The 15146-nt window shown below is 39.7% G+C and overlaps 1 protein-coding gene across 1 annotated transcript in view; it reads right to left on the bottom strand.

The window, feature by feature from the left end:
* Positions 1 to 15146, bottom strand: part of LOC122440818 (hepatitis A virus cellular receptor 1-like) — a 96739-nt gene that overhangs the window by 47139 nt on the left and 34454 nt on the right. Inside the window, exon 2 of the mRNA XM_043467518.1 lies at positions 1188 to 1321. Within this exon, the coding sequence (XP_043323453.1) occupies positions 1188 to 1321 (134 nt within the window). The remainder of the gene's footprint in view (positions 1 to 1187; positions 1322 to 15146) is intronic.

The raw sequence follows: 15146 nt of genomic DNA, 5'->3' as shown, positions 1-15146 counted from the left end.
ATATGATATTTGTCCTTTTACATATGGCTTATTTCTTACAGTGTAATGTTTTACGTTTCATGCATGTTATAGCATGTATCAGAATTCCATTCCTTTCTTTGGATGAATAACATTCCTTTTTGTGTACACAGCATGTTTTATTTATCCATTCATCTGTTGGATAACACTTGGGTTTTTTCCCACTGTTTGGGTATTGTGGCTAATGCTGCAATGAACACTGGTGTACAGTATCTGTTAAACTCCCTGCTTAGGAATTTTGGAGTTTTACACCAAAGATGAAATTGTCGGGTCATGGGGTATCCTATGTTTAGCTTTTTGAGGAACTACCACGCAATTTTCCTCAGTGGGTGCACCATTTTATATTCCCACCACCAATGTACAGGGGTTGCAGTTGTTCTACATCGCCACCAACACTTGTTACTTTCCTTAAAAAAAAAAAAATTAGCCATTCTAGTAGGTGTGAAGTGATATCTCTTGGTTTTGATTTGTATTTCACTAATGGCTAATGGCATTTTTATCTGTTTCTTGGTCATTTGCGTATCTTCTTTGGAGGAGTACCTATTTAAGTCCCCATTCATAGATAAGGAAATATGAGCAGCCAGTAAATTTCACCTATTAGACTGGAAAAAATTTAGAACACTGATATATCAAGTATTGGCCTGACAGAGGCCTAGAAAATGACTTGGCCTCCTGGAGGAAACTGGAGTAAACTGGGGTATGAATTTGTACACCCACACTCTGGGGCAATTTGGCAGTTTTGGTTAATACTTGACATGCACATGACCTAGCTAAGCCAGAGCAATTTTATGGTTTGTTATCTATTCTAGAAAAGCACACACACACAAGGAAACCTATTTGCAAATGTTACCAGCAGTGTCATATGTGTGGGAATGGAATGAATATGTGTATATGGGGAGTGGCTTACCTATGGCACAGTTCTTCCAAGGAACAGCATGTACAAGGATAAGAGAATTAGACAGATTTGTATCCACTGGCGTGAAAACTCCAAGCCTTACTGAAAACAGGAGATTTGAAAACATCACATAGAGAGGGAGACTTCAAAATGTCACCTAAAATACAAAACCACTAAAAAAAAAACAACATAAACAATTTGCAGGATTTGCAGGCACAGACATATAAAAGTAAATGTATAGAAAAGTGGCTGATGGGACAGACACCCAACTCACTGTGTCAGCATCTCCTTGATCAGAGGAAAGAGACTGGGCTTGAGGGTAGTAGTCAGAGAGGATTTTAGCTTTATAACATTTTAATTGTTTCACCAAGGGTGTTTCTGTATTACTGACTTGATTAAAAATTAATGCTAAAAAAGGAAGCAAGTGTGGCAGAAAAAAACCATTACGCTTACAATGAAAACCTCATTCTGCCAGTTGCTGCTTTTGTGTTCTCCGGAGGAAAGCCACAATAATCCTGACCTCATTATGTGGCAAAGGGGAGAGATCATGCTTGCCTCAGAAATAGTTCTCAGGTTCACATGAGGTAGAGTATTAAATGCCACATGAAACAAATAAGCTATTAGTACAAATAACCAAGCATATCAGAATTCAGAAATAGGAAAGAAACTGTTCTTTTCAGCTGCAAAATTATCCTGGAGTGCAGGAATCAAGGATGTTAAATCAATTTCTCTTTTCAGGAATTACCCAGAATGGTGGGTACAACCTCGGTTCTGGGGCCAGCTGGGTTCCTTCTCTAGCTGGTGAACTTAACCAAGTCCTTTCCCCAGTCTGGGTCTCAATTTCATCATCTACCTAGTGAAGGGTTTGATTTTGCAACTTTTAAGAGCACATTTAGCTCTGATCTTTGATAAGCCCAGGCAGTCACTGTCTTCAGAAAAGGCACAAAAGACAAGCAAACAGATTAGCCACCAGGCACAGCCTTCTTCAAGGAGGGTTGGAGAAGCCCAATCAGTGTTCAACCACCACCAAACCTTTCTCCACACCTCCAGCCCATAGGAGAATATATAGACCAGGGAAAAAAAACGATAAAGTGACAGGAACTGCTTTCATTCCATTAACTCCCACAGGGTATCTGGGGAGAGAAGCAGTTAAATGAATAATTACCTCAGGGTGACAAGTTCTCTAATGGGGGATCTCCAGGGAGGACAGCAGACACATAGTAGACACACTCAGAGCACTTTGGCAGCTATAGGTGGACAGGAAAAGCCTGCCTTACATGGAGACCTGAGGATGCATGGAGTTACAGAGGAAAGAAAGGAACACAGAGCAGCAGGACAAGGGCTTGGTTTTTGGAATACCCGTGTTTTCTCATGCAGCACATCCGAAAGATTCATGTACAGGAATTATGAACTGTTAAAACTGCAAAGGACATTAGATACTGTCTAGTCCTAGAGTCATGGGTTATTAAAACTGGTTCTATCCATGTTCCTCCTTTTTTATCTGGAAGGGCCATGGATGTCAGTGTCAAAAGATAATAACCAAGATGTGACTTCAACTCAGTTCAGGGCATCTCACCCTATAGCATCAGCATGTGAAGGTCTAATCTGGTCCACACTGAGTGTGTACATTTGCATCATCCAAAACCTGGAAATGATATGCGGAAAAGGTAAACTTCACCTTGTTGCCTGACCCCCAGCAAAATAAAAGGAACCAAGAAGCAAACAAAAACTCCTAAAATAAAGAGAAAAATAAGAATTATAATAAGAGCTCTTAGCAGAACAAATTCCCCTTGTTCTGACAGTGCTAGCAACACCTGCAAAGGCCATTTCTTTTTCCCATGTTATCCGACCCCATATCTCCGTGTCTCCAATTACCATTTTGGGTATGAATATAAATATCCCCACCCTAAAACATCCAAACCAGTCTCGGGATAAACCCTATATCACAAATAAAGGGAGAGACCCTCCAAGAAGAGAAGCTGAGTGGATGCAGGAATGCAATGGACTTCAGCTTTACAGATCAGCCATGGACATTCATCACAGGGTGCCAAGCCTTCTGGGACTCCTGGATGGAAAGACTGAGAACTCTTACTCAGGTAAACCCACCCAAGTTCAATCACCAGCTAGAGAATTAGAAGCCCTTTGAACATTTTAGCTGTTGGCAGATGTCAGGAGTTTGTCTGTCTGTCCAAATTCCATTTCTTACACTCCAGTTAATGCTGACAGGGCAGAACCTCTAGGTTTCATTTCTCTTTCTGCCTCATAATCTTCTCTTTCCTTATCCTGAATGGCCTCCCTCGGTCTGAGATGTATGATCAAATGTGCTGAGCACTTTCCTCCTGGCCATTAGGGTGTATGCAGACATGTGGAATGATGGTGTGGGCATACGTGGGCATTGCTGTCCACACATGTAGGGGGTTTCCCACACATCCATGAGCACCTATGCTGTGGGTATGCATACTTGTAAACTGCATCAGCCATGGTCCTCCTGGCTACTGAGCAATTCACACTCAAATGCAATTAACTCTCCCTGCTGGCGGTAGTTTACACACAGACTCCTCCTCATGGAGCTAAAGGGAAATTAGGCAGGAATTTGGTTCTGCTCCCATTCTGGATTCTCCCTTACCCAGCCCCTTGGCCTCCTTGTCCTGATAATGGAGAAATAAAAGCAGGGCTGCCATCAACCATCCCATAAGCCAAAACACCATTAGATTTTATTGGGCAAGGAAAGAAGAGGTTCAATAAAGGAAGCATATGGTGATAGTTACCAGACAGGCTCAGGTAACAAACAAGCCAAGGTCTGGGCCCAATTCCACCACTTCTAGTGAAATCACTTGATGGGGAAGAGCACACAAGACAATTCATGGACCAGATTTCAGGGCTTGAACTAGATGATATTTATGGCTCTTCTGGACTCTATGGATTCAACAACATATCCAGGACCACAGAATCAGAGGAGGAATCAAATCAGTGTTCATCAACCAGATGTGTTTTCTTAAACAGATTTATCTCATCATCATTAGTCATTGAAGGCTTAACTTTATGTCAGGTACTCTATGAGATATAGATGTATTATTTAATTCTCACAACCCTAAGAAATAAATATAATTATTTTTCCCATTTAACAGATGAGGGAACTGAAGCTTGAGGAAACTGAAGCTTAAGGGAACCAAGTAAAGATATTCACAGCAAAAATGTAGAAACAGAGCTGAACCAAGGTTTTCTGATGCCAAAGTCCTTGATCTTAATCACTACACACCCATTTGATCTGTGACTTTTAGGGCAATGCACCTAACTCCTATCTATACCCAGAGGGGGAATTTAAGGATGCACAAATGTTTTAGATTAAAAAAAAAAAAATCTCATTTGATAGTAACCAGCCAAATGAGCCTTAAATTTTCAAATTTCTTACACTGAAGTATTCATGAAAATACAAATCTTGGGTGAGGCTCTGGACTCAGAGAAGCCAGAAACAGTGAGGAAAGGATGAAAACAAAGGGATTCAGAGAAAATCTTTCCACTGAATGCTCAATAAACTGTGGAATCCTTTTCCCACCCCACTCCCATGAACCTGGGGGATGTAATCTCTGAGAAAACTGAATGGCCCAAATAAAACACTCAAAGATACTGAGATTTGCGACTCCCCACAATATACCCAATCCCCTTTCAGTAAAGTCATCAGATTAATAAGAGTCTCAGTCATGTATGCACCCCTCCTAATTAGTGTTTAGGCCATCACTTTGAGATATAAATGGAGAACTGAGGATCTCTGAGATCAGGAGAGTATACAGTGTGAAAAAGATATAAAGACAACAGGGAGAGCAGAAGAGAACAGACAGAAAACAACAACAAAACTAGTGTCTTCTAAGAAAAAAGAGAAGGAAGGGAGAAACCACACAAATAGGAAAAATCAGAGAAAAGGAAAGCTTTTAGAGTTTAAAGAGATTATAGTTATCCCAAATTATTTTCTTTTAGAAGTTTAGTAGTTTAAGGTTTCAATTTTTAGCCTCTGATTTATTTTAAATTAATTTCCTGTGTGGTATGAGGTGGAGACAATTTCTTTTAAAAAAAAAAATAAGGTTTTTTCAGCATCATTTGTAGAAAAAAAGGTTTCTTTTCCCCATTCAAACTGCCTTGACACCCTTATCAAAAGTCAACTGAGTCTATGTGTGCTGGCTATATATGCTTGAGTCCTTTTTTGGATTTACTACTTTGTGCTATCATTCAACATGGCAGTTCTTTTGCTAATAGTATATTATGAATATGAATATGTATATGTATGCAATATATGTATACATATATTCATATGTATATGAATATATATATATACTATTAATATATATGAATAGTATATGAATAGTATACTGTCTTGATTCTGTAGCTTACACTAAATTAGGTAGTATGAGCTCTTCAACATTCTTCTTTTTCTAGATGGTTTTGGCTTTTCTTACTTATATTTTATATAAATTTCAGATATGTTTCAATTTCCATAAATGAACAACAACAATAAAAAAAACCAAAAAGTCCTCTGTCATTTTGATTGTGAGTGAATTAAAACAAGTCAACTTGTGGAGAAATGCAGAAATGGCATTACAATAACATTAAATTTTCCAGTGCATGAATATGGTATATCTCTGTATTTAATTATGTCTTTTAAAATCTCTCTCTTCTAAAGAACAGTCTCACTTCTATACCATGCAGGTCCTACTATGTTTGTCTACCATACTGACACTCTTACCTTAGCAAGGGGTGAAAAGTCATTCATCTAATGTCACCCAAGTAATTCCCTCTTTGACGAATTTAAATTTGAAGAGCTGAATTTTCCAGATTCAGTATCCAGAAAATAAGGTTTAAGGTTTTAGACTGAGCTCCCCAGAGATAATCCAGCTCCTACATTTCTGCAGATGTTTTGAGCTTTTCTTTTAACTTCAAAGTTACCAAATATGCTTCAAAACAGTTCTTTAAGTAAGGTAAACTATTGCTTCCTACTTTAGGTTAGAAAATATAATGTAAAATTTAATATTACTACAGATGAGCATAATTTGAAACAAATTAATCCTTGTTATAGAAAACAAATTATGATTGTTTTCAGATACTCTATGCTGGTTCATGTTCAAATGTTTTAACATGATCCAAATTTGTAACTTGACAAAGATGCCGTTTTGAGAAAATTCAGAGCAAAAGAAATAATAGAAAGATCTGAAAATATCAGTCACTTTATCAATTGTATAGTATTCCTTCAAAGTGCATTAAAAACATAATCTGTGACATAATTCTTCAATTTTGATATTCTCAAATAATATCCCAGAAATAAGCTGAGAAGTTTGTGGTGAACATACAACTATTTTCATATTTTCTCTTAGAAAGTGCTCGGGAAATAAGTGGATCTGAGTTTAGAGAAAGCTTGTTCACATCTAGAAAGACACCATTTCTCCATAGAAGCCAATTTCTTTTCCCTAGCCTCTCAGCTCTCTAGGCTGGCTTGGGTGTATTGTATGTAATTTACAGGTAACTCCCTGGAAGAAGCTGATTACTTCAGAAAATGTACCTCTCTTTATGACCAGCATACTTTCTGGATTTACTAAACCAGTATGAACATGGGAGACTCCAAAACTAAGAGCATTAGAGAACTCCCCTTGACCTGCCACGTCTGTACTTCTCTGAATGGGTTTTTGTATAGCACTGATCCTCACAGCATCTCTCCTTACAGCAAGTGAGTCAAATACTTATTACTAGCAATAGCTAAGGGGCTTCCTAGGTGGCGCTAGTGGTAAAGAATCCGCTTGCAACGCAGGAGACAAAAGAGAAGCAGGTTCCATCTCTGGGTCTGGAATATTCCCGAGAGGAGAAAAAGCCAACACACTCCAGTATTTTTGCTGAAAAATTCCATGAAGAGAGGAGCCTGGCAGGCTATAGTCCATGGGGTCGCAAAGAGTTAGACACGACTGAGCACCCACGCACTTAGGCAGCAATAGCTAATGGAATCAATTCTGTCTTTGCAGCTGCTTTGAACTGTGAGGACGGGAGCCTGAAGCCAATGTTAGTCATCAAGCTACAAATGGGTGAAACCTGCCTGGTAAAAGAACTAGTCAGGCAGAAGGCAAGTGGAAACAAAGGGAGACCCTGGATCTCTGACGTGGTTTGAGCCCCTGAAACAAGGTATAGCAATGTGCCAGTAAATTCCCTTTGGGGCTTCAGGCAATTTCTGTTGAGTCTTCCATCATTTGGAATCAAAAGACCCCCGTCTAAACCAAAAGGACGTCTACATAGTGGCAGTTTGGCTGGATGACTAAAGTTTTTCCAGTTTTACGGGGTTTTACTATTACATGGTCCAACTACCTGCTTCATCAAACACCTGCTTCACTCCAACTAGTGTTTGTCATCTCTTAGACTCTAGGCATGTAGGAATTCTACATTCTGGGCTCAGGGAGTGAAGACAAATAAGACATAGATTTTAACCTTAAGGACCTGATAGTTTCAAATCTTTAAACAGAAGCAGTATTATCAGGTGCTATTTTAAAGAGAAGGTCCTGGAGGCCACAGAGTATCTTAGTCTTTTAAGTAATAGAAAGAAAATAGAATCCAAGTTTTCTGATAAAGGGCTCTTTGTGGTAGCCAGTAATTCCTCTCTGGTTAAATCTAACTCCACTCATTCATTTTCATTTATTCTTTTCTTTATCAATTATAGTAGAGGGGTGGTCAGCACACCATGGCCCGTGGACCACATCCAGCCCATCCTCCATTTTTGTAAATAAAGTTTTATTGCAATACAACCCCGCCCATGTGTCTACTTACAGTCTATGGCTGCTTTCATACTGCAGTCAGAATTAAGTAAATGAAACAGATACTGTATGGTCCACATACCCAAAACTGCTTACAATCTTAACAGTAAAAACTGTCAATCTCTGAACCACATATTGAATTCTTGCTTTGTGCCAAACTGCAATGTTAGGCAGTCATTGTTGTCCTCAATAAGCTCACAGGCTAGTCCCTCCTAGAGGGAGATAATCAAGTTAACAAACACTAGAGCACACTGTGAAAAGATGTAACAGGAAAAGGACAGAACTCTATGGGAGTGTCAGGAAAAGAAACCTACCAGTGTGAAAGGTAGAAGAGAGTCAAAGACACTCTTAAGTCTAGATCTAAAGGACATTGGAGAGGATTGGGGTGGGGTAGAAAGAATTTCAGGCAGAGGGAGCAGCTTATCAGCGGTGATAGTTACAAGGCACTTCAGACTAACAGGAGAATTTCAGGTTTTCAGACACTTATTATATTACTTAAACCACTTAAAGGTGTATATTGTAATTTTAAAGCTAGAACTTAATGCTCTCTCAAAAAAATTTAAAAATTCCCTGGTGGCTCAGCAGTAAAGATTCTGCCTGCAGTGCAGAAGTCAGAGGAGATGCAGGTTTGAGCCCTGGGTCGGGAAGATCCCCTGGAGAACAAGATGGCAGCCCACTCCAGTGTTTCTGCCTGGGAAATCCCATGGATAGAGGAGCCTGGAGAGGTACAGTCCGTAGAGGCACAGTCAGTCACGACTGAAGTGACTTAGCACACCTGTAGACTAATGCTGAGACCATGTAGCGATCCGAGGATTATGATTGATACATATGTGCCTATATTTCACTATAACTGGACTTGAAATCAGGAGGGAAGAAGTGGAAGTGCCAAGTCAGGAAGTTGGAATACTTCCAACTTGAGTTCCAAGGTTAAGTCCAATTATCAAGGCCCTGAAAAGCCACAGTAAACGAGTATAGGCATTGTCATGAGAGTGAAGAGGTACTCATTTTTTTTTTTTAAACTGAAGTGTGGTTGATTTCTGTCATTTATGTATGATCCTTGAACCTCAAAATAAAACATTTTTTTTTTTTAAAAAGGACTTCACAACTAGAAGCATTTTCAAGAACTAACTAGTTACAAGATCACTAAATCTCATCCATCTTGTACAGTATGACTCTTGAGATCAGGAAGTGACTTTAACCTGAGAAGAGGGCTGTTTTATGGGCTTGCTTAGTGAGAGGATAAGGGTAGCCTCTCCTGCTTATTTGTCAACCATGAGGATCCCTCAGCAAGCTTCCTCTCATCTACGACCCATGCATCAGCTTCTGTAATTTCTGTGGTTTCCTGTGGGAAATCCAACTGGCCTGGATTCCATCTTGACTAAATACCAGCTGTGGTGTGGCTATGAGCAACTTACTTAATTTCTCTGTGCACAATTGCCTGTTTATATAATATTATCTATTATATGATATTACCTATATCTCCGATTGCTGTTAGTGCTAAATAAGATGGTCCATGGCGGGTGGAGGAGGAGGTGGGAGGGGGGATCGGGATGGGGAATACATGTAAATCCATGGCTGATTCATGTCAATGTATGACAAAAACCACTACAATGTTGTAAAGTAATTAGCCTCCAACTAATAAAAATAAATGAAAAAAAATACGATAAAAAAAAAAGCAAGCATTTAGTAGACTACCAGGCAAATAGTAAGCACCCAAAAAATGTTACTTATTATCCAAGTAGCTATTATTCAGGTAGTGTTGGAGGAGCACAGAAGACAGTATGATCTGTTGCAGTATGTATCTTGTCATTGATTGCTCAACAGACCTTCCTTTGTGGAACCATCCTTTCCTCAATCTGTGTGGATCCAGTCCAGCATCTGAGGGTGGGCAGAGTCAATCATTTAACCCATTCCTTTGTAGGGATCGGTACAAGGCAAACAAAACAGATTGATTTACTTGGAGAAGCTAGTTCAGAGATGTGCAGAATCATGACTCTTGGAAACAAAGTCAAAGGAAAGATCACTAATTTACCAACCTTCCAAGCTTGACACATGTGGTCAAGCCTTTGCTTGCATCTTTTTTCCAAGTAGTCCTTTCTGGCTCCACACAGTCCTAGTTGTTAGGGAAATGAAAGGAATTCACATTCATGCAGCTGCCACTATGTGCCAAGTACTGTGTTGTTCACATATAATCCCAACTACAAACATGTAAAGAAGTATTACCTTTTATACTCTATAAGCAAGAAAGAAGGGTTGGAATTGTTAACTTTAACTCACAGTATAGCTTTTGTTTTCTAGTAGATTAGCTAGAGCTTCTATGAGGAGAAGGTCAGAGAGTCACTTATATGGACAACGAGTCACCCGGAAAAGAGGGGACTCCTGACAAGGGCTCTCATGGTCAGGAATCACTGCCCCATCAGGCACTCCCAAGACATAACTTGCTCTGCATTTCTCTCAGGTGTCTCTCTCTTCTTGTCTCTGAACCTCTCCCCACGACCAGGTTCATCATGACTTCAGCTTGCTCCTGGTCCACATCATATACCCCAGCCCCAAGTCCTCTCTGCCACCCTTAACTCAGCTCTCTGAGTCCAATGACTCATTCTCTCATTTATAAGTTCACGCCCCTGAAGGAGGACTCCAGTTCCCCCAGTTCTCATTTCTCATGGCAGACCTGAGGTTACAGTTCACTGGCAGGTCTGTGGTTGGCACCCTAGGATCAGCCATCACCATGAAGAGAAAGACCCAACTGGGCAGAATACAATCATTCCATTTGTAGTTTGAGCAATGAGTGCTATGAATGGGGTACAGTCCCTTGGGGTAAATTAGCTATGACTGACAACTCTACCACAAATAAGATTTGTTTATGTATGTCACCAAAATGGTCAGTTGAAACCATTCAATTGTAGTAGAGAATCCAATTCATAGAAGCCTAAACATACAAAGTATTTGTTTTTCTTCTCATTAGAAGACATCTGGATGTAGGCAACCTACAGGTTAGAAAAGGACCCAGGCTCTTTTCTTTCTGTTCCACCCTACTGATTTATGACAATACATAGTCACAGTAGGGCTGACATACTTCTGGACATCAAGTTCATCTGTGGGAAGGAGAAAGGAGAGTCAAAGTGCTTTCACATCATTGTTCCATGACTTTCATTGGGGAATGGAAGACCTTCTCAGCAGACTTCCTCTTATAACTTATTATCCAGAACAAAGCTACCAGTCAATTCTCTAATCCAATCTATGAGATGTCTATGACTGATTTAGGCCAGTTAACGACATCCCCTGAGCCTGGGGTAGGGGTTTATGGTCTCAGAGATCAAGGGATGGAATATGCTGGTTTTCTGAAAAAGTACAATTAGGAGAAGTTCAATTAGGAGAAGGAAAGGCTGTTAGTGGAGCAACAAACAGCACTTTCTTTAACAGAGCACTCCTCCAAAATAAGAGACCCTGAATGCACTCCCCCTACAGCTGGCTGAATGCTTCCAATAAATAATAATTTCTTGTTGAGTGGGATGAGCAACAGAGTGAATGAAAGAATACTTTGACTCATTAAAGGGAGAAACTAATAGAGTAGAAAGAAGATCAAGGTGGTTGTCAAGAGATACAAATATTTCAGAAATCTCATGAGATCAAGTCTCACATCTGTCAAACTCAATTTCTTCATCTGTAAAATAAGGTTGAATATAAACTTGATTTAGGGGTTAAATAAGACTACTTATGTTCTTTGAGATCATAAAGAATTGGGAAATATTGTTTTAATTTACAAGCAATGGAAACAGACAACAAAGACAGGAGGAAACCAGCGTGAGTTAACGGGCCTTAGAAATATCATCCTTACGGGGAAGTGGGGTGCTCCACAGACAGAAAGGCAGAAATGGAGCCTGGGCAGATACATATTCTGATTGGTTGAAAGAGTCATTGTTATGTTGATTTTATCTTCTGAAGATGAAAGATGTTTCCATCTGAATAATCTAGGAAGTGCTGAAAGCTTGGAAACCCAACTCTTATTCTTCTGGCAAGTCCAGAACTTGGATTAAGAAATTGAAAGACATAAGATAAAAAAACTAAAGCATCCAGCTTCCCTGGAGATATCCTATTTGGCCCAATATAATGAAATCACTACTTCCAGGTTACATTACATTGTAGAATCACAGATGAGTATAGCTGGCTGCCTGGAGCAACTGTTGTTGTTCAGTCGCTCAATCATGTCCAACTCTTTGAAACCCCATGGACTGCAGCACACCAGGCTTCCCTGTCCTTCCCCATCTCCCAGAGCTTGCTCAAACTCATGTCAATTGAGTCGGTTATGTCATCCAGTCGAGTTCAGTTTGATTTCATAAAACTTAGTGACAGTCATTTTTACAAGTATTTTAGCTAAATTCAGGCACATGGTGAAGGAATATTCCCCACCCTCATGATATCAGATGTGGCCACCAGGCTTGATCTGGCCTGTGCATGTGGGCAGGAGCGTCATGAGTCACATGCAGGTAGAAGTATGAGAACTGGTGTACAATTCACTATTCTCCCTCTGCTGACAGAGGAACTGGCTCCAACCAGTGGAAGCTCCACAAGCCTCAGTCGCAGGGTGAGAACGACATCAAGCGGGAACCCTTCCCTCCTGACCCTCCATGGAAGCAAACAAAAACACAAACAAAGCGGTATTGTTCTAAATCACTAAACTGTGTCACTGCAACCTAATGCCTTGTAACCTAATACCACTGCGATCACATGGAAGCAGCAACAGGAGGGGTTAAAACATTCTTTGAAGTAAGACAGTCCAGGATTAGAGGCTCTGACACTTACAAACTGCATGTGCTACCACTCTGCACCCTTTATCCTTTCTTGTGTTCATTTATCAGCCTAGATCTGTGGTTCTCAGATCTGGCTACACCTTCAAATAGTAAGAGGAACCTCAAATACATGCCCAGCTTCTACCCCAGACACTGTGAGTTTATTGGTCTTGCATGGGGCCTGGGCATTAGCACTTTTAAAACCTTATGTGCAGCTAGGTTTGAGAGCTACTTGTCTAGAATTCTTTAATGTTGTTTAACTGGTTCACCCTTCAACACTCAGACTGAAATCTTCTCCAAAATGTTCTCCTGTATCCAAAGCCCCTTGAGCTCCGGTAGCAACCTGGTCACAGCTGATCTCTGTAATTAGAACATCACATAAGAGTTCCAAATCTACTTTCTAACTGAGTGTGATTTCCCACAACACGGAGACTGTAAGAAAATCTCCCTGTAACCCCAGCAATAAATCCTGGCATCATGCTAAATATTAACATGTATAAACAATACTTGCTTATTTATTTAAACAGAGAGAATGCCACTTGATTAAACTTAAGGAACCATTGGTGGCCTCTGAGAAAACAGTGGTTTTTAATGGAAACTTGGAAGAAATGACAACTGTTCTAAATTAGGAAGTGAAAGTAAGTTATTTGAAGACACAGTCTCAACATGAGAAATAGAAAGACAGATAATGATGACCAAGAGAATGGGTCATTTTCAGGATGGGAAAAAAAGCCAGTTCTGTAGAATTGGAAATGGTATCATTCTAAAGGAAAAATTGTGTTTCAGCATAAAAGTATAGTTTTTGTTAGCCAAGGATTCAGAAATAGAAAAACAAAGTGAAGAAAAGAATACAGGTATACAAAATGTCACACATGGTTATTTCTGAAGTAAGGTTTGGGTGATACTCTTTTCCAGTAGGTGCTCAATAAGTATTTACTGAAAGGATAAATGTTCTTGCTGTGGGTGAATGTGTATATTTTTTCATAGGTGCAGAATTGAATTCATAGTATAGTTTAAGGCACAATATAATCTCAGGTCTGTTAAGCCTTCTCATATTTCCCCTTATAACTAAGTTTTCTTCAATGTGTTGTGTAAATGTCATTGGATATGTAAGTATCCTTGAAAGATGCATAGCACTGCTTTGTATGCTGTTCTTGTTTAGTCACTAAGTTGTGTCTGACTCTTCTGCAACCCCGGGGACTGTAGCCCACCAGCCTCCTCTGTCCATGGGATTTCCCAGGTGAGAATACTGGAGTGGATTGCCATTTCTTTCTCTAGGGAAATCTTCCTGACCTTGGGATCGAACCTGAGTCTCCTGCATTGGCACGTGGATTCTTTATCAGGGAGCCCCCAGGGAAGCTCATTGCTTTGTATACTATATTTCAAACTGACAAAATATTTTGCTATGTCATTGTAGGCATATTCCCTATTACGGTCAACCATTCTCTTAATGACGAGCATGTAGTTTACCTCCCTGCATGTGCTCAGTTGATCTATCATGTGTCTTTGCGACCCCATGGACTGTAAGCCTGCCAGGCTCTTTTGTCCATGGAATTCTCCAGGCAAGAATACTGGAGTGCCATTTACTCCTCCAGGTCATCTTTCTGACCCAGGGATAGAACTTGTGTCTCTTGCATCTCCTGCATTGGCAGGCAGATTCTTTACCACTAGCGGATTCTTTATCACTTTATTTCCTAGTCACCTGGGAAGCTCTCCCCACTAGTAGAAAAAACATTTAAATGGACAACCTCACACATGTCCTGACATGGACTTGAGAAACAGTTTCTTGGGATAAGTATCCAGACAAGGGATTGTTAAATTATAGGCTAGTCACTTACTTAATTTCAACAGGTACTAACAAAGTTCTCTCCAGAACAAATGCACAGTTTTACTGCTACTAGCTCTGCTTGAGAGCTGCTTCCCCAGAGCAGCTCTAGAATCCCTCTATACGATCCCTCTAGAATTTTTGCCATGCTGACGAATGTTATATGCTACTGTGTTCCCTTCGAATTTCTCTGACTACTGGTGAGGTCAATCATCTCTTCACTACTGATCACTTTATGGTCCCTGGTTAGTGAATTGGCTTCTCTTATCTTTGCCCATTTTTCTATTTATTTTCTTTTTCTCTTAATCTGTGTGTGTGTGTATAATGTTATCTCTGAACTTTACAAGTAATTTCTGCTCCATAATGTCTCTGCCAACTTTGTCCATTGAAAATTTCATTGAACTGAAATCCTTAATAATGATATTTTAAAATCCATCAAGCTTTGTTCTCATGGATTCTGCCTTGAAGATTTTATTTGAGTCCCATTTCTATTCCAAAATTACTATAATATTTCCCATTATTTTTTCTATTAAGTTTACAGTTTTACTTTTGAAATTGCTCTTTAATTCCTCTGGAGTTCACCATATACATGGTATGAGGTAGGGGTTGAACTTTATTTTTTCTGTATAGTAATCTAATTTTCTCACTACTTTCTGCTACAAGTTCATTCTTTCTTCACTGATTGGTGAGGCCATCTCTATCATATGCTATGTTGAATATTAGACAAATAGATAAATTGTGTGAATATGTGTGTATTCTATTCTGTTTCTGATGTGCTGGGGGGTTTTGTTGTTCTTCTACAGTATTTAGTATCACAACTTTGTATCAAGCTTTAA

This window comes from Cervus canadensis, chromosome 4, assembly GCF_019320065.1.
Source record: "Cervus canadensis isolate Bull #8, Minnesota chromosome 4, ASM1932006v1, whole genome shotgun sequence".
NCBI classification, from domain to species: Eukaryota; Metazoa; Chordata; class Mammalia; order Artiodactyla; family Cervidae; genus Cervus; species Cervus canadensis.
This window is presented reverse-complemented; position numbering and strand designations above follow the sequence as displayed.